Raw genomic sequence first — 20389 nt, forward strand, 5'->3', positions numbered from 1 at the left:
CGGGGAACAGGCAGTTTCATCCTGAACAGGGTAAAAAAACATCAAATACTCTGGCATTGTGCTTAATTTGAGCGTGATTTAAGCCTCTACTTTTTATTGTGCAGCATTCCACCTCATTCAGGAGAGATTCTCCCGTCGAAGAAACATTAATACATTGTGGGGGCCTTCTAGAGTTCTAGTGTGTCCCAGAGAAACAGACAACCACATCCATGTTGAAAAATGAACTTGAAATATATTTATTATATATGTTATACATATAAATAGTGTGAGTTGTGTGAGTGAGTTACTTTTAAAACTAGAGTTACAGTGAAATCTGTAATTATGCTTTTATTGTGTGATTTATTATTCTGTCAAGAATACTCTTTCCAGTACTATATATAATTCATGTATTATAGCCATGCAAGTTAATATATAAAGATAATAAGATTTGTTTTTCTATATATATTCTCCATTTTCGAGCTGAGCCTAATCCAATAATGTAGCCCTGATGAAGAACATGAGGATAGCTCTTTATCTGGTTCAGTCAAGTATAATTACTGTAGGGGTCATTTGGGAGATGGAATGACTGTTGTGAAGGGAGAGATGAAATGCATTACAATCTGAATGTGGGTGGTAGGAGAAACTGAGCATATGAAGGTGACACCGAATATTCAAGTGCTCGTGGAGGAAGGTTAGGTAAATCATAATGTCAACCATATATGACTATTATTGATATATGCTTACTAGGAATTTTCTTGACACGGTAAATGGTAAATTGAAAGCTTACCAAACAAAGAAAATTCCTGGTAAGCTCTAGCAAAAGGAGTCATCTCTAGTTAACATTTTGCCTTCACCACCTGCCAATAACAATTTATCAGCATGGAACACTTAAATATTTCACGTGACCTTCATATCCTGGTTGCTCCTATCACATTCAAATTATAGTACAGTTCTTGAAAGGTACTTCCAAGACCTCTCCTATAACCATTCATTTCATCTCCCAAATGATCCCTATATATAGTTATTATTCATATCACTGCACTAGACAAAGAGCTCCAATGTTCTTTATTAGGGCCACATTATTAGAACTAGCATAAAAGTCCGTGAGAGGCACGGCCCTCTAGTTTGTATTGTGTTTTAAATAATATCCATGTGTCATCATATTATTTCGAACATAATTTTTATGTTTTATTTTTTGACAAAATATGTAAATATGAAATGTAATATTTGCAACCTAATAGCATTAATAGTAATAATGAGTACTATATTTCTTAAAAATTTATAGATCAACAACTATATTTGGCCTGATTTTTCAATATTCAAATTCGTTAGGATATAGAGGGTACTACTATATCTACATGTTTAAAATTATATTCGAAATTAATAATGAAACTTTTAGATTTTAATTATACCTCATTAAAAGTATCTATAATTTATTGTTAAAAATTATTAAATTATTTCATCTAATATAACCATGATTTTGATGAAAACTTGATTTTGATATGTGAATTACGATATGCTAAATAATGATTAGATAAAAATGTGTGGTCCGCGTTGTTTTACATTTATTTCTTCTTTTTTAAACTTACGTTTGTGTAATAGTTAAGTGATTCATGATGGGCGGATCATCAACACATTCTTTTTTAGCATACGTTGCACACACTTTGTATAAATAGAACTGTAAAAAGACTCCTACCTTATTTTATTACAAAAGCATCAATCGAACCACTAACCTTATAATTTTACCCAAAAAAATTCTGACACATTTGATGTAGCTTACCTTTTTAATTTTTATATCAATTATATAATACTTCAGTGTCTTAGATTTTTATTGTTAATTTAAAATATTAGAAGATTACTTTGATACAGTATGTTATAGTATTGTCTCGTTATAAAATATTAATTTTTTTATCATTAGTTGTTTGAGCTTGTTGATTAAGACTTTTTATAATTTGTCATGTAATTATTATAAACCAGAAATATTTAGTTTAATATGAGTTAGGCCCCGTGAAGTTCATAAAAACATGAAATATTTAGTTTAATTAGTCGTGTAGTTACTTTTCAGTTTTGTGCAAACTCACATTTTTAAATATTTTTGATACTCGTATTTTTTAGGGGTGAGTAATATAGCATATCATGTTCAATTGTTAAAAATCAAATCAGGTGTTCGATATTCTGGATTATGAAAAAACTATTCTTGTTCTAGTCCCGTTTAATCAGATATTAGTTATCACCGTATCGCGTCGGATTATCCGCTTCAAAATTAATTACATTTTATTAGTTTAATTAGTAAATGATTAATTAAATATTATATTGTAGTTGAAATCATTTTATTTAACTGGTATGTTATATATTGATGGATGAGATATTAAAATTATAGTTAACTTATTTCTCTGTGTTATTTTATTTTAACCAAGTAAAATTTATAACTCAATTCTTTTTAGCAGGTCATGTAAACGCGTTTTATTATTATTAGATTGGTACTTTTGATTAACAATATAGAATTTTTCGAAAACTATCTTCATATCACAAGTTATAATATTTCAGATTTATACATCACCAAAATTACATTATTTAGATATATTTTCTAACATCAAATTTGATGTCTTTCTCAATATTCTTATATCTATAATTTTTTAAAAAAAGATTTAGTTGCACGTGAAATTCTGAATTCATAAGTTTAAAATAAAAAGTAATCTAAAAAAAAAATCTTCTTTCAGTTACCATATTTCATGTTCTACAAAATATTGTAATCTCTTTATAAATCACCTTTTATAATTAAAAAAAATTAATATGACATAGTCCATGTTGAAAGTCCATCAATTTTTTACTTTCAAAAATGCTAACTGAAATCTCAGTTTTTGTGCTTATATATTACATTCATGACTTAAATTTTTATAATATTATATTAGTACTCTTTTAAACTATTAAGTTAGATTTGAATTCGTTCATTTTTATTCGAATGTGAATTATATATATTTTTAGAAACCTGAATCAAGGTTCGAGCCCGATTGTCCATATTCTTTTTCAATTTTAAATTCATTTACGCAAATAATTAATTTATAGATATAAATCTATCATGTAAACTATATATGAGACTTCGTTGAAACAATAATTTATCTCAAATAAATAAGATACTGAAAAGAATATAAATAAAATAGTTTTAATGTATGTAGTTAATGCTTTTGAATAAAAAATTAGTTGATTGTGTAGCTCAAGTGGTTTGAGTGATCTATTTGTATTCGAGAGGTCTTGCAGGAGGGAGATTTGACGTAGGGCTATTATATATATAAGTACAAGTAGATCGGATGCCTTCTTTACAAAACCCAAGTGAAGACATGTGTAAGCTTTATTAAACTTCCACTACAACAATTCTGGCCATTTACGATGGATTTTTTCCGCCTTTTCCGTCGTAATTAGTATCATTTACGATGAAATTTTTTTGTTGTTTTTGTTGGCGTATTAAGTTAAAAAAATGGTCGGTAATTTACTTTGTGTAGTAAGTTATCACTTCCATCGCAAATTCACCCACGTGGACCCCACTGCTCAATTTTATCAACCACAATATCCGATGAAAATATCCGTCAAATTTACAGCATGGGCCCAAATATTTACGATGGAAATAACATCGTAAATGTAGCCACGTGGAGCCCAATGCTCAATTTATGAACTACAGCATATCACAAGTCTGCTCAATTTAATTTTCATTCATTTTTGGTTTTTATTTAGGTAGATAAGTTAAGTTATGACGGTTTAATTACGATTAAAAATTAAAATTTATCATTCTCATTTTGTTCCTGTTTTTAAACAGTTATAATTATATAATTATGTGACTTACGACGTCGTAGTTACAATGAAAGCAAAAAACCATTTTGTTTTCATTTATTTTTTCTCTTTGATTAGCTAAATATGTTAACTTACGACGGTTCGTTACGACGATTTTTTTAGCGGGTAAAGATTTATTATATTTATTTTTCAAAGCTTATAGGTTGCTTTCGGTTGTTTCCTTTAGGAAAACTATTTATATTTGAGCGGAGTCTTTTAGTTTGCGTCTGAATTCTAGCGAATCATAGGACGGAAGGTGGGTATGTCGTAAGTATTGACGAGAACATATGACGGATATTGATTTTCGGTCGTAAATTTTGCGCTCCGTCTTTTCCATTGCAAGATATCCATCTTAAATGCCCAGAATTGTTATATTGTTCTCAAAATTATAAATCGAAGAAACAAAAATATATAACTATATTCACATAAGAGCATTCCCATCCCATTCCCCAACCCCAACCCCAACCCTATAATTTAAAGAAATCTACTAACTTTTGCAAAAATGTACTCTACATGCGGAACCCCAAAATAGGGTTTGGTTTTGGGGATTAGATATAAATCCCCATATTTGGGGTTACACTATTCATCCCCCATACACTATTCATCTTCCATTTCATTAACATTTCATTATTATTTTATTAATTTCATGTGCTATCTTATACTTTTATGGGGAATAAGGATTGAATATGGGGAATGGGATGGAAGAAATTTTTAAAAGTTTGTAAAAAATTTTGAGGAATTACTATTTTTAGTAAGTTTTTGGGGTTGGGGATTGTGGACCGGCTGTGAATGCTCCAACACCAGCATATTACTTTACCAAATAAACCAGGCACTTCCTAATCAAATATTATAGTTGCCAAATATTACAATTATACATAAAAATATTAATAACCTAATCTTGAAATATGTAGTTAGGTAGATATCAATCAAAATATTAGAAGAAATCAAGCAAATTAATGACCAAATAAAGCAAGGCCCGGCCATGTATATGTCAGAATATACAAATTGTATGTAACTTTTACCATTACATGTTACTGTTTGCAAAATGTACATGGTGCATGGGTCACTCAAAAGAAAACTACATAAAATGCAATTTCCTGTTTAAATTATAGATAATACATATTGAGCTTGAAAAAAGTTGTTGAAAGTATTATCGAAAATTGAAATTTCAATTTGATAAACTGCATTAAAAAATGATAACAACAACAATAATTCTACGATCATCACCATCATGTAAGTTGGAGTCCTTTTATATATAGAGCTAACGCCGGTAACCTCTTTATGCAGTGTCACGAACCATATAAAACATATAGCTCGATCGGAAACTACAGCATGAAGATATAATCTCTACACCCAAATAGAACCAAAACAAAATCCTCTTAATTAAAATCAAAATTTACAATTCAACTCTGTGAAGCTCCACCTTGATGATCAGTATTCCTATCACTATTATATCTCTTATCCTGCTGTGCATTTCTAACATACGACTGAAACTGTTCTTCATTTTCTTCGTTAAAACCAGCTCTATCATGAACAATATTCATATTTGCTCTCTGATCCCCTTCAACCTCTCTATACCTATCCAAATACCTCTTGAGTGGATGACCAAAATTGTCGAACCCAAGTCTGTCAATAGCCCAGACGATGTCGTCCCCATTGACCGTTTTTCGCCTCTCCTTCCTGCACTTTTCGGATGCCTCACCTGTCACAAAGCTTATGAACTCAGACACGCACTCTTGCATTGTTTCCTTCCCTTCTTTGGCTATCTTAGCATTGGCTGGCAAGATTTTCTTCATGATTCGCCCCACGTTTGCTATCGGTAACAGCAGCTCTTGTTCATAAGGCTGAGGAGGCGTGCTTGATGAGCCGCTGGCGCCTGTATCTTTGCTTGTCATTGGAGGAGCCAGACAGGAGAGAAGCAGTTTGGTCAACCTTATAAATACACACACTTGATGAGATCATGTCTGGGTTTGTAAGTTGTACACGTGGGGCCTGAGTGGGGATCAATGGTGGCCTAATCATGCTATGTATATAAATACATTATGTCATCTTCATCGTTCGAAAATATTATGTTGTGTTTGGTGGGGAGAAAGGAATGGAGTGACTAAAAAAAATGTACATGATAGACGTGGGAGGGAAGCTTTTGAAAAAAAATTAGTGCCTGGTATAAAATTGATATTCATGAGATTTAAGAAGAAATCGAGTATACGAAGGAATGAAGCATTTATTTACAAATTAGGAGTGTGCTCTCTGGCACAGAGTGCGTATCGCATGAAATAGACTAATAAATGAAATTTATAACCAGTTATCCATAACCTAGTTCAAATTTCTTTCCATTCATTTCATATTCATTATTCCCAGATAGACTAAAAAATTAGTGAGTACAAAATTGTTAGGATGAGATTGAAGAAGAAATTGAGTATATGAAGAACATCCTTTCTCAAATGAGAGGTGTGCTATATGCAGCATAGGATGTATAGCTAGACTCGAATGAAGCACAAAATTAAATTTATAAACAATTATCCATAATATAGTTAAAATCTCATTTCATTCCTTTCATATTCATCGATCCTAATCAAACGGGTTCATTCAATACATGTGTATTAGTCATATGTGGAAGCTGACAACAATGCATGCGACAAGATTAAAGTCCAAATGGATTAACCAAATTATTGTTTAAATTATACTATAATGTGATTACGCAATGCTATTGGATCAACAACATCGGATTCAATTCACAAATTCCATTACTGTGCATGTGGGTCTTGAACTTGAAAACACCAACTCTGTATACTTCTGGGCAGCACTTAGCTGTATGTCCCAAGATTCTCGGACACCTCGGTCTCTAATTGGGTTAGGGTGTTTGCAATTGACTTTAATGAAGTTATTATAAACTAGTAACATTTGGGGTTCCAAATAGAAAAAACAAGGATTTCTATTTCTCAGGGACCATCTCTAATTGGAATTGACCATCTTAAAGATTCCGTCATAATTGTCCAGCTGATGAAATGGAGGATGGATGCATATACTACTATACAAGTGTAGTAAGAAGAAACAGACCTAAACATTGTATATTGTTCACCAATCAGGCTCACTGAAATTTAAATAATCTTTCAAGAATCCTGAGAATATTCCTTGGTCTTTTTTATATCCACCTAGCTACCTAGGCAAAAGATGCATTTTCTTGGCCTTGGCTTGGTAAGGGTTAGGGTGTAAATTTGATTTGAGCACAAATCGCCTGGCTAGTACTATCTGTTTTTATCATAATATCAGAATAATTATAGATTAATGGGAAAATAGATTTTTTTGCCATCCAACTTATTATTTGTTTAGAAATCTACCACTGAACTATAATTTTTTTCTTTTTTGCCACTAATGTTAGGTTCGGATTTATTTTTTGTCACTAACGTTAGGTTCGGATTTGATTATTAACACTATGTTATTCTTTTTAGAGTTAATTGCATTTGACACCCCTTTGATTTCAGCATGTTGCATATTGCACCTAATAGTTTTGGAATAAACACTATGCAGCCCCTTACTTTTAACCCATAGACACTTTGCACCCTTTCCGTTATCTTCTGCCATTACCGTTAACTTTTGAAGGGGCATTTTGGGAAATTTTATTATATTTAATTAAAATCAGGCCTTTATTTAAATTTTCCGACCATCTAAATGATATTTTTCGGAAATCTATTTTTCGGTAGTCTGCAATATAATAGTGATCTGTGTCTATATCTTTATATGTAGTACTCCATATGTGTCCTAGGTAGTTTATCTTAGAGGACGAGAGTACGGATTTTTTTACTCAGAAAGGAAATCTCAAAATTAACTTATGGAACTATATTTATAAAAAGTGGGAACCTTAAAATACGTGACAAGTAGTGGTAAATAACTGGTTCATGTAGTTTGCAGGCTATTGCCTGAGCTCGTGGGTTTACCCAGTGCGCACCCGAAGGGTAACGGCTGTGGGTTCCTACGTTAAAAAAAAAAAAGAACTATAAAGCCAAGTGATACTATATATTTGTGGAGTTTAAAAATAATTTATAAAACAAAATTTTTTTAGGTTCTTAAAATGCCTGTTAAACTCTCGTACTTCATATGGATGACTGTATATAATGTTATAGACACATATCATATCATCATAATATTGCAGACTACCACTATGTTTTTATAATGCTAAAAAAATAACATATTGTTAATAATCAAATCAAAACATAACGCTAGTGACAAAAAAAATCCAACGTTTTTTAAGGAAAAAAAACCAACATTAAATTTTATTCAGAAAAATTAAAATAAAATAATTTTTGAATTTTTTTGGAGTCTCAAAATGCGTGTCCAACTCTCGTCCTCCAAGGTAAACTACCTAAAGATATTGACACATATCATATCGCCATTATATTGCAGACTAGCACTATATTTTAATAATACTAAAAAAATAACATAGTGTTAATAATCAAATCCGAACCTAACGTTAGTGACAAAAAAAAATCCGAACCTAACATTAGTGACAAAAAAGAAAAAAGTTATAGTTCAGTGGTAGATTTCTAAACAAATAATAAGTTGGGTGACAAAAAATCTATTTTCCCTAGATTAATTGAGCAATAATATTGCTCCAAATTGGTTAGCTAAGAAATTATCATCATTTGAAATTTTACACCAAATTAAAAGATTCTCAGAGTAGAGATAATGGGAGTGTTTCCTAGGTCTGATTCCAATGAGCTCTTGTATATGTAAATAAATTAAAAAAATGATGAAAAGTTAGCTCTACTCCGCATCTTGTTGGAATTTAGGTAAGTTCTAATAAATTATTTTTATATTTATCAGGAAAAATACGAAAATCAGATTTGTTTTGTTATAAACGATCAACACCATCATATCTATAATCAAATAAGCATTGCTTAGCAACAAGAGGTATATTTAGTTGAAATTAATTTAAAAAAATTAAATGCACCTTTATTTAGTCAAGATTTAGAATTGCACTAACTCTTGGGATCTCAAAAAATCTAGTAATATTTAATACAATTTTAAATTAATCTGAATCAGTCCCTAAACGCTCTGATTTTATACTAAGCGGGGATTAAGCGTGTTTTAAAATGGGTTAATGCTCTATTTCATCAATGTATTGAATCAAAACTTTCAGTTGGCCTACCGAGTAAAAAAAGCTTTCAGTCAACTAATTGTACATTTTAAAACTTGCAAAAAGGTCATTCCGTTAGCCTCTGTTAAAAACTTAACGTGTTAATACTCTATTTTATCACTGTTTTTGAGCAAAATTTTCAGTTACCCTATCGAGTAAAGGACAACTTACAAGCAATCTCCCCCTCCACTTCTCTCTGGTTTTTTCTCCCCCTTTACTATGGTGTCAATACATATGTATCGAAAATTATGTAGAGGAAGCTGGAGACTGTTGTTGCTGAAACTGTATGATTTTTCGACCAAAGCAACAATCATCCAACGGACCCTCAATGTAGAATGTAATTCCCAGTTGAGATGCTAACAATTGTGCCTTATATTAGGCAGGTCACACATTAATGCTTCGTCTTAATGTTTATGCAGTACTGACTTTGAGTGAGAACAGATCACATGGGGTCTAGCTTTATATTTCCGTGTGTTTTTATCTCACTTCACTAACCATTTTCATTAACAGAACTCACCACTCATCTCTTAATTGGGTGTTGCTATCAGTAACACGAGTGCAAGTTGTCCAGGACGCTCTGGCCGGGACACTGTAGGTGGCTGCATAGCAGCTATGCCGTGTGCTGCCATCAAGGTGCCATCCACGGGGTACCACCTCAGCAACAACCATAATTCCGACCAAACACCGCTTCCCCTCCCTTTCCAACTATGTTCAACCTCCGATCCCTCTTCTCAATCATCCAGCCCCAAATTAATTTTAAGAACCCTAAATTACACATGCAAATTTGAAAACTATATGCTATTCCGTTAAAATTAACGTTTTCCGTTAAAGTCAACGATATGGTTAACGGCGATGAAATATTTTTTAAACTTAATTATGTGATTGTAAGTTTTCAGATGCTTTATTATTTAAATGAAAACTTTTTTGACTCGGTAAGCCAACTGAAAGTTTTGGTTCAGTATAGTGACCAAATTGAGCATTAACCCTTTTGAAAATTAAGCGGACTATCAAGGGGATTAAGCGGTTATTAAGCGGATTAAACAGTAATTAAGCGATTAAAATCATGTTGACTTGCTAATTTTATTGTTTCAAAATGTTTTTTTAATAATATAACTATAATTATATTAAAAATATATATGTTATTAAAAAATTAAAAATTAAAATTCTTAGCACAACATAATATTATTTTTAAATATATTAATATTATAAATAAAATTTTAATTATTTTATATTGATCTGCTTATTAACATGCTTAAAATTTCAGTTAAGCGTCCGTTTTACCCCTTAAGCACTAGAAAGTCGTTCCACCGCTTAGAACTGATTTGTGCTTTTCGCAACAAATGCCGGAAGTCGATTTTAGTAAATAAATAATTTTGGGACAGCATTTTCCCTTTTTTTAATTCCAGTAGGCCCCATCCTATTGTTCCTTTTTCATTTTGGATTTTCATAAAGTTCTGCAGAGGGACAGAGACCGCGAGCAAGCGAGAGAGAAATGTTGCCGGAGTGGGCACCGCCGTGCGGGAATGAATGCACACACAAATTCGCTGCTCTCACCCAGATTCCTTGTAACTTCTCATCCTCTTTATGTTATTCAAGCCATTAACTTTGCTTTAGTGTATCGTTAAGCTTTAAATTTTGGGTTTTTCTTAATTTAATTCGTCAAATAATAATTGATCTTTTAATTATACTGAATGTTTTACTAATTGATTGTTGTAAGATTATTCATGTTGTTTTCATATAACAATCTAATATGTATATGTACAAGTGCTGACTTTGGTGTTTGCATATATATGCAGTGTACATGATCATAACATTGTTCTAATTTAGTTTCCCTTCTTGATTTCTTTTGCTCTTAAACTTCTGAATTTATCGTACCTCGTGATAACGAGAAGTATGCAAATGTAGCAACAATTTGTATTGATATGATGAAGCGTGAAAATGATTAAGTTTATGACAGTATCTTTTGGGGCTAACCTGATTATAACTTGGTTTTTTATTTGTTTGGAAATGTTTATTAGCGTGTGAAAAATAATCTAATGTCGATTGTATCATAGTTAGGTCACGGTTTCATGGTTCTGTGGTTGTTTGCTGATCTTTGCTTTCGGTGAGACCTTTGGAAGGTTGTGATTAACTGACCAACACTTGGGAGTTGAGACAATAGCGGTAAATATTTGAGGGACAAACATATGCTTGAATTTGAAGATAGTTCAGGGACACTCTACTATGTTTGTAGCTGTGTTGTTGCAGTGAATCTTTAGTGTGACTGTAGATATGCAATATTCATATTCGCTAACCGGGTCAGTCATAGTAAAGGCAATATTCTTCACTATTATGTTTCAAACTTAGGTCAGAATGCATCATAAACTGTTGTGCTCTACAAACGGAGGTCGGATGAAGGCTGCACATAGTTATCAACTATAATATTCATGTCTTTATCGACTATTACAGTCTCGTATGTTTAATGGGACCAATGTCAAGATTGTTGACATCACCTCCTGTATTAGAGTATGGAGACACCGGAGAGAGTAGTAGTTAATTGGATAATAAGTGGACCAGCGTCGTCTTTGTCTTATGAAGTTTGTATTTAAAGAAATAGGAGATTGTTTGATAGGTTAATCTCCTTGCATCTTAAAGAAGTTAAATCTAAATCTGAATAATATACGTAGATGAAAATTAGCATCAAGTAGGTAGTTTAGCTTCATTTACACTTTAAGGAATATATGTCTAAATCTTCTCTGATCTCTTTCTTAGGTGATAGAAATTTGGCTTTCAGATCTTCTGAGCTTTTATTGTTATAATTCATATGTATTTTGGATATATCAACAAGCCATTATTGATCTTAGGAATTATAAGTTTTGTGGTAAATGCTGAATATTATGTCTGCAAATGTAAATATATACGTCAAGATGAGTAAGAGAGTATATAAACTTTACAATATGGTAATGTTTTGTCAATCAAGGCCAACGTCATCGCATGATATGACTAGTTTATGCTTCCCGAGCTACTGGCAGAAAGTGCATTGATAGTGAGTTACTAACTGATTAACACTTTAAATCCACATGAGTTGTATGCACTGTTGGACAGTTTACTTTTTTCATTTTTAATTTAACCTTAAAATTTCTGATAGTTGCGTGATTAGCAAGTATATATTTATATTGCATTTCATCTACAATTGCGGGCATAATTGTTTCTGAGATCTTTATATTTAGTGACAGAGTGACTTATCTGGTTACATTAATCACAGTGATTTGATTTTGTACATCTGTGAATTCTAGGGAGAGTATTTTGTAAGAAAGGATGTGGCGCTGATGGAGATACATGGGAGGATTGTAAGTTTGCCTTCCTTTTTGAGTCTTGTTCTGTAGCGTTCCATGTTCTTCATTGTGTATGTTTGACTTTGTAAACATATTTAATTTTTATTCAATAAGGATGTTATAATCTTCATTAACATATGTTACTCAGTGACCCTTTTTTTTCAGTGAACATATCTACTTTTAAATAAAATGAGAAGCTTGTAGGCTTGGAGCTTGAAGAATTCATGAGGGGAACCGTTAATGCTGTATTATGTGGAATAAGAACCAAGTACAATAAAAGCAGTAGTGGCATTTAATGAGTAGTGGTCGTTTATGTCTTTATGCTACAAAGCATATATGACATAAACAATCTAATATTAAAATTCACGGCTATAGCCTGTGCAACATGTGCACAAACCGCACATTTTAAAGGGAAAAGACATCGGGAATGGTGTGTTTAATATTCAGTCAGCTCATTACTTCCTTCATCCTTAAAAGGAAGACCTAAGTACTTTCCATGCACATGTTTTATAAAAACAAATAGACTCTCTTACATTTTTTATGTTGGGGTCCACAATCACTTGCATGTAAACTCATTGAAGTAACCTCTTGATGACATAATCCCTATTTAGGAAACCATATCCGTATTCAGGGTGCATCAATATATTGTCTTATTATATCCTCTATTAGAGCTTTTGCACCGTATGATACTGGTAAGATGCTGCAGTTCTTCATAATTATCACAAAGAGCTTCTTCTGGATTTATACTTTAAGTTTGATATTTAAGCAATTAATCATTATGGAACTTCACTTATGAATGTATAGGCTTGGAACAGTGTGATGAGATATGCTACAAAGACCCGGTATTAGAGGCCCAGCAATGGAGTGCATACATTGATCGTTCTCCTGGTGCAGCAATTTATTCCCAGGTTTTGTATTCATGTGTTACCATCTTTGTCTAGGCTTCAGGAAAAAACAATTTTATTCTACTCCTGGTAAACACGTCAATGGTTACTGATGCATCAGCTGAATCGTAAACTTTGTGAATATGACATAAGCTCTGCTTGATGATGGAATCATAATGAAATCCAACTGCCTTATTTTGAAAACACCCAATGTTTTAATGCTGAGGTCTTTATATATGCTGTTGCGTTGTTGCGGAGAAAAGTTGCATACTTGCATTGTGTAGTAATCTTCTTGTAGATCTTTTTCTACACTTACTTATATTTTACCCCTCATTCTGAACTGACTTGCATACTTATACAGTATTATATATGAAGTGTGGGCAACATTACTATTTGCTCTTGAATATATTAGTATCATTATATTCTGGGAGTATCATATCACTTTCAATGTCAACACACTTACACAATATGCAATATCATTTTCTTGTGTGCGCAGAAATGTTTCCATGCTTGTGTAGCTGGCTGCGGTTACAAGGTTTGTTCTTATTATACTGTGTTGCTTGCAAAATGATCTACTGGATTTAATTGGTACTGCTTGTAGTTCCACCGATAGCCGTCAAAACTCCTTTACTAGAGGTCCTTAGTGGAGGGCATTACGTGTCTGAGTGTGTGAAGTCTTGTAATTGAGCATACCCAAACAAATTATAATGAAAAAATTTACACGCTCTAACAAAGCCAATTCATAGGTATTGCGAGAGAGTAGCTTGGTCTGTGTTGTGTTCTGAACATCATTTGAACCATTTGGCATGCATAACGACTTGGACTAGATCATTATATATGTTAATTATTGCATTGCTTTGTTATTAGACTTCCCAAAAATGTATTTTTGTGTGGCTATTGGAATCACTTTACTGCCTATCTATTCCTCGCGTACAGCCTCGACTGTTCCCCACCCATATCTTAGAGCTATTTGGATAAAAAACCACAGAATTTTGAGACAATGCCTGTTTTATACTCTAATATGTGTTTCAAATGTCCTGTTGACGAAAGGTATATATAGAAAGTGATAATATAAAACTACTTCTTTTTTTATCGTGGGCTTTATTAGGACATAATGATAAAAATACATGTCCATATTTGGAACTGCTGAATAAGGGATAGAAAGAGGTTCAATTGTGCCAGTTTGTCTGTAATGCAATTAGGTAAATTCAAGAGTTTGAAAATTTGAAATTATAGAAGTAACTACTAATGTTTGTCAGTTTAGTTATTATTTTAAACCAAAGCAATAGCTCTCAGAGTGACTTTTAGATTTCTATGTGATGTTAGTTTTATGTTTACTATTTATTGCAAGCCCAATGCACGAAAGGACCATGGTCCTCCCTTTCCCCTATTTAACATATGATCAATTATATACCTTGCTATGAAACTTTGCATATACTAGTTTGCCTTGGTGTATGTTTTCACTTAAATACTCATTAACACTTGTTACCTGAAAAACTGCTTTAATTGTTTACCTCTTTTATTCTCTTTGCTGCTAAAATTATCAACTTCCTCCAGCATCCTTCTGGCTTGTTCCAGTATTTATATAACCGTCATCAGTACAATTTAACATATATTTGAACAATGCAGTATAATATTCCGCGAGAAAAAGTTGATCAAGTTAATCCAAATAGGCCGACAAATCCTCTGCCAGTACAGGAACCAAAACAATTGCCCCCAAGAATTGTTGCCAGTCAACCACCTCCATCTAGCTTGGCAACCACAGATATCCTTGGCAGTTCAGCATAGGCAATAGTCAGCACTCAGCAGTTCTAATACTCTGATTTTACCGTGTACTTTAATGTCACATATCATCTTTATTAGTGTTAAGGGACCTCTTTGTCGGAGGGAAGTTTCATCTTGGCCTGCTTAGCTTCTTTGGCTTTAAAATCAGTAATCGTAAGGTTGCCTCTTGCAGTATATCTGGTGTCGTAGGAAATTTTTGTACAACTAATTTAGAATCTTACAAACCTGTTGTACTTTGGTAAAATGGTGGTGCAAAGCGAATTGAAAGATTGTGTGTGTATTTTCTTTAAATTCATTGATATTGGGTCAAGCTGTTTTCGCACCAAGAATGACGCTGAAGAGTGGATTGGGATCCTTTAATTAGATATTTTGGACTTAAATTACATCATGAACTAAATTCAAAAATGATGAGAAAAGTAGAAAACTTATAACCAAGAAACGATAGTAGACAAACAAAGTATTTCATCATACCTAAAGATTGGATAATATCAAAAAACTTAATACCTATGATCACTTAAAGAAGCAACTTCATTAACGAAGAAATTTAGTGCTATCGGGTCGGGTTCGGGTTGTGTCTGATATTACCAATAAATAGACGAATTTACTATAAACCCCACCATAAGTCATAAATAAAATTGCATACATGCATGTAGAAAGATACAACAACGACACGCATAGCATTTCAAACACATGTATAGAAGAGAGATTGAGAAATTACCTATAGAAGATGAAACATGGTTGTTAGCTTCCAAATGAGAAGATGAAACTGATGATTCTTACCATCAGACTCTAATTTTGTAAGAAAGGAAAATGGGAACCCAAATCTTCAAAAAGGTTCTTAGAAAATTGGCTTCAACATACAATATATGTTCATTATCATTAATTTGGCTTTAAATATTAAAAAAGAAGAAGAAGATGACCACGACTACTGCCGCGCTAGTTTGCAATTGTGCACAATTGGAGTCTTTTCAAGTGCAGGCTGGATTATATAATTCAAATGATCCACAATACGTCGTTTTTAAGACTTAGACATGTTATGATTAATGAATCAATATGAGACACGATCCAAAACCCGACCCAACTCGATCCAATACACAACCCGATATATTGAGACAAAATTCGAAAGTAATCGGAAAATCACCCGATTAACATGAAATTAGAATCTCATTTCTAAGAACTTCAATTTTCAATTTTATTCAATTTTAAGTGATTTTAACTTGATCCGAAATCCACCCGATTGCTGACACGAACACGATTAACCGAAATTTGGCACCCCTTAGTGGCCCCATAAATGAATACAAATACTGTATATACTATGATTTATAAATGCTGACCACTGTAAGTGAACAAAGGTGGTAATGCGCATGTTATCATTTTAAAGGGGACTATCACCAACCTCACTATTAAATGATTCAAGCGCCTATCTATATACATAATTTCCACACTTACAAGTCAAATTTGGATCTTCTTCCCACCATTCTCATTCACATATATTGCTTTTCATCTTTGTTTTCATCTGCTCTCCAAAATGAGCTGATTTTCATATTTTGCTGATTGGAGTTTTTCTATCTGCACGACATGAGTTGTAGCTGTTTCGGTGCCTCGGCCTTAAACAGGAAAGATAATGGTGGTGCTGATTCAGGGGACTTTGAAGGTAAGTACTTCTCCTTATAAGGAATGATCATGAGATGATGGAATTTTATTTGAATGATTTGAAACAAAATAGGTGGACATCTTTCGGTATTCTAAATCATTCAACTTGCTACTAGTTACTGAATGAGTAGGCAATTGCATGTTCTTTTAGTCCCTTGTGGTTTCTCAGACCTCAGTGTATGGTGGATGATGAGAAATATTTTAGTTGCTTTCAGCTGTTAATTTCATTTGATTTTGGTTATTGATATGTTTCCTAGGGCATAGGCTTGGAAATATAAAAACTTTTTCATACAAACAATTAAGGACAGCAACGGATTATTTTCACCCAAGAAATAAGATCGGAAGAGGTGGCTACGGAACTGTGTATAAGGTATCCAGTCTTACCGGCATTCTTGCCTCTTTATGTCGTAGATGCTCTATGGTTTGAATAATTAAGGTTGCGTTTACTTGAATGGAATGGAATGGAGGGAGAATGGAATGAAATTTGTACCCTAAATTGGGGGTGATGGGTGAAAATGTTTATAATTTTCATTTTTTTGATCATTCCATTCCAACTATTTTCTTCATCATATTTCTCTACAATCTTCATCATAAGAAATTTAGACTCACTCATGTTTGTCAACTATTGTCTCATTCTTTATTCTTTCTTCATAAAACTTCGTTATAATCTTTAATTCCATTATCTCCTCATTTCATTCCATCCAAATAAACGCAGCCCAATGGAACATTTCCTTTCTTTAATGTTCTGAATAGAATAATGGAATGTTTAGTAGTTCACTCAAGAAATTTAGTTGTAAGAGATTGCTATGGCTGTCTTCACAGTAAGAAGTAAAATAATATGCCAAGATACAAAATCTGCCTTATGGGTTTAAATATATAAACCATTAAGGTAATCAAATGTGTACTTCTGTGTCATACTAAAGTTGCAAGTGGAATCTTGATGAAAGGGAAACTGAGATTTTTGGTAAATGTATTCCAATCTGCAGTAACAGCAGTCATTTGTTATTCTTGTTTCCAATATTTTGGTTCCTTTATAATAATTTTGTGTTGCTATTATGTAGGGTATCCTCGACGGGATAGAGGTAGCTGTGAAAACACTTTCTGCACAATCCAATCAGGGAGTGCGCGAATTTTTGACTGAAATTGACATCATAACAAATGTCAGGCACACAAACCTTGTTCAGTTAATTGGATGTTGTGTTCAGGGAACAAACCGAATTTTAGTATACGAGTTTTTGGAAAATAAAAGCCTTGATACTGCTTTATTAGGTACTTGCCAACCTGGTTAACGTTTTATATGATCTTGCTACTATCTTTACATCTCCTTATGAACATAATACTCGCTGTGTAATTATTACGGCTGTAGGTTCACAGGTTAAAGACACTAAACTGGACTGGGAACGACGTTCTGCTATTTGTAAGGGCACTGCCAGGGGTCTTGCTTATCTTCACGAAGAAGTTGTGCCACCTATAGTACATAGAGACATTAAAGCTAGCAATATACTGCTCGATAAAGACTTCATACCAAAAATTGGTGACTTTGGATTGGCTAAACTTTTTCCAGACAACATCAGTCATATCAGTACAAGAATAGCAGGAACCACGTATGTTTTCAATTGTAATATCTTATTAACATATTGCTGATCCTAATGCAGGTTAAAAATCTGAACTTACTGGTGCACATTCATTTACTGTAGTGACTACAACTGTGAATTTCGCAAATTGTGTCAAAATTGCTAGTAAACTATAATCACACTATTGTTATATGTTACAAAAAGCCTTTTCTAAAATTAGAATAACTATAGCTATACTATGATAGACCTTTTACTGTATCAAATTTGTGTCAAAATGGCTATGGTAGATCCAACAAGTTATGCATGTTGAGATCACAGTTGTTTATGGTTTCTCTGGAGTAAGTAAAGGGTGATTTCATAGGCTGCTTTGCACATCTAGGTTGCGTTCACTTCACTGGAATTTTCACCGGAGTGGGAAGAATTTTGGCAGGATGGGATAATTGAATTTTGGCAGGATGGGATAATGATTCATGACGGAACGAAAATTGAGGTTGTTTGGTTGGGCCATTCCTTCCCATTCCTCACCATTTCATTCCTTATAGTATTCCATTCCTGCCTAATTTAATTCCTTCCATTTGAACGCAACCTTTTAGTTTTAAACCAAGTAGCGATTGGTCTGCATTTATTTGTTCTTCTGTCTCTTTTCTTCATCTTCAAAGACAATATGCTTTTGTGCTTAGAAACTGCTTCTTCCCTTATGTTAGTTGAAAATAATTTCTGGTTAAAGTTGAAAATGTATAGTTCTCCACTTTTCTTTTTGCCATTATGAAATTATAAGATGAACGTCATTCATTCTATGTTTTTGTTCCATCAGCGGTTACTTGGCACCAGAATATGTTTTGGGTGGTCAGCTGACGAAGAAGGCAGATGTCTACAGCTTCGGGGTTCTCATACTTGAGATAGTAAGTGGCAGAAGTAGTGGAAAAGCAAATTTAGCTACTGGCACGCAGAAACTTCTGATAGAATGGGTAACTTAGTTTCTTCATTAGCCGAAAATATCACTTTCAGTTTTGCTGATAAGAAAGTGCTACGTGTTTGTACTCTGCTTAGAATGTAGATGCACTCTGAAAATTTTGCATATATATATACAAACACTTGAGCAGACATTTCAAGTGTGATTTCTTATCAATGAGTATGAAAGGTTTTGATTCTCTGCATACATGTAATTGTCTAGTTTCCTTTAGACATTGTCTTTATATTTCTACTTATAGTAATAATCGATAAAGTAATATCCTCAGTAAATATTTCTTTTCTGGTCCCAACATAATACAGACAGTGTATTTTTACTCTCGATAAAGTAATAAACTCGATAAAATAATATTCTACGTTGGTCCTAACATTATTACTAACGATGGTATGGTTTGACAGGCGTGGCAGCTCTACGAAGAAGATCGACTCTCAGAAATGGTGGATCCTGCTCTGGAAGGATGCCCTGAAGAAGAACTTGCAAGGTACATTAAAATAGCATTTTTCTGCACACAAGCAACAGCCAGCAGGAGGCCAACAATGAGCCAAGTTGTTGACATGCTCGCAAAGAACCATACGCTAAACGAGAAGGAACTGGTGGCCCCTGGTTTTTCTCAAGATACAACTACTCGTTCATCTACAACTAAAAAGATACCTTCTACATCAACAAGCACACAGATGAGCTCTGTCCCACTCTCTGTCACTCAGCTCATTCCTAGATAAAACTCAAGTCAACTTCAGCTTGTCAAAATGTTAGGGATGCCTTTAAAGCCACAACAGCAATGTAGGAAGCATCATTCTATAAAAATTCACTTTTTTCCGTAGAAAGAGGCACATAGATATACTTCCTCCTGATATTTACAAATGAGTTGAGCACCGGGATTAAGAAAAAATGTACAAATCAGTGAGGGGGAAAAATGAAAAATGAGTTATGGTAGAATTTATTGATATCTGATGTAGAAAGTAAGTACTACGGAACAAAATATTCGATATAATTAAATTTTATATTATAAAATTTTTAATATACATGATAATTTTGAAATATAAATACTTCAGAATTACAATTTCAAAATAATTACAAGTAAATGGTAGATATCAAGTTAAAATGCTGTTAATGTTACTGTACAGGAAGTGAAGCGCAGGAAATATGGATTATTAGCATTTATATGTTCACTTTTTATAGTTTCAAACCTCTTTTAGTGTAAAAATACAGAGTAATCTCAAAGACACGAAACTTACTACCAGTATTCTAAAATCCCGGCCGTGTCCAGG

The 20389-nt window shown here is 33.1% G+C and overlaps 3 protein-coding genes across 5 annotated transcripts; 2 read left to right on the forward strand and 1 right to left on the reverse strand.

The window, feature by feature from the left end:
* Window positions 1-5207: 5207 nt before the first annotated feature.
* Window positions 5208-5699, reverse strand: LOC108194788 (nuclear transcription factor Y subunit B-5). The gene has a single exon (XM_017361726.1). It carries the CDS (start codon window positions 5697-5699, stop codon window positions 5208-5210), a length of 492 nt encoding a protein of 163 aa, XP_017217215.1.
* A 4650-nt stretch (window positions 5700-10349) lies between these two features.
* On the forward strand, window positions 10350-15219 carry LOC108194022 (uncharacterized). Its single transcript, XM_017360911.2, has 5 exons — window positions 10350-10506; window positions 12217-12270; window positions 13060-13163; window positions 13636-13674; window positions 14769-15219. Exons 1-5 carry the CDS (start codon window positions 10434-10436, stop codon window positions 14925-14927), a joined length of 429 nt encoding a protein of 142 aa, XP_017216400.1. The 5' UTR covers window positions 10350-10433; the 3' UTR covers window positions 14928-15219.
* A 1070-nt stretch (window positions 15220-16289) lies between these two features.
* LOC108195266 (cold-responsive protein kinase 1) lies at window positions 16290-19945 on the forward strand. Of its 3 annotated transcripts, none has more exons than XM_064081303.1 (6): window positions 16290-16578; window positions 16835-16947; window positions 17639-17846; window positions 17944-18181; window positions 18966-19053; window positions 19520-19945. In XM_064081303.1, exons 1-6 carry the CDS (start codon window positions 16503-16505, stop codon window positions 19838-19840), a joined length of 1044 nt encoding a protein of 347 aa, XP_063937373.1. In that variant the 5' UTR covers window positions 16290-16502; the 3' UTR covers window positions 19841-19945. The 3 variants fall into 3 exon arrangements, with proteins under 3 accessions (XP_063937373.1, XP_063937374.1, XP_063937372.1); XM_064081302.1 differs by having other exon boundaries at window positions 16292-16578; window positions 18966-19119; XM_064081304.1 differs by lacking the exon at window positions 16835-16947 and having other exon boundaries at window positions 18966-19119.
* Window positions 19946-20389: the final 444 nt, after the last annotated feature.

This window comes from Daucus carota, chromosome 7, assembly GCF_001625215.2.
Source record: "Daucus carota subsp. sativus chromosome 7, DH1 v3.0, whole genome shotgun sequence".
NCBI classification, from domain to species: Eukaryota; Viridiplantae; Streptophyta; class Magnoliopsida; order Apiales; family Apiaceae; genus Daucus; species Daucus carota.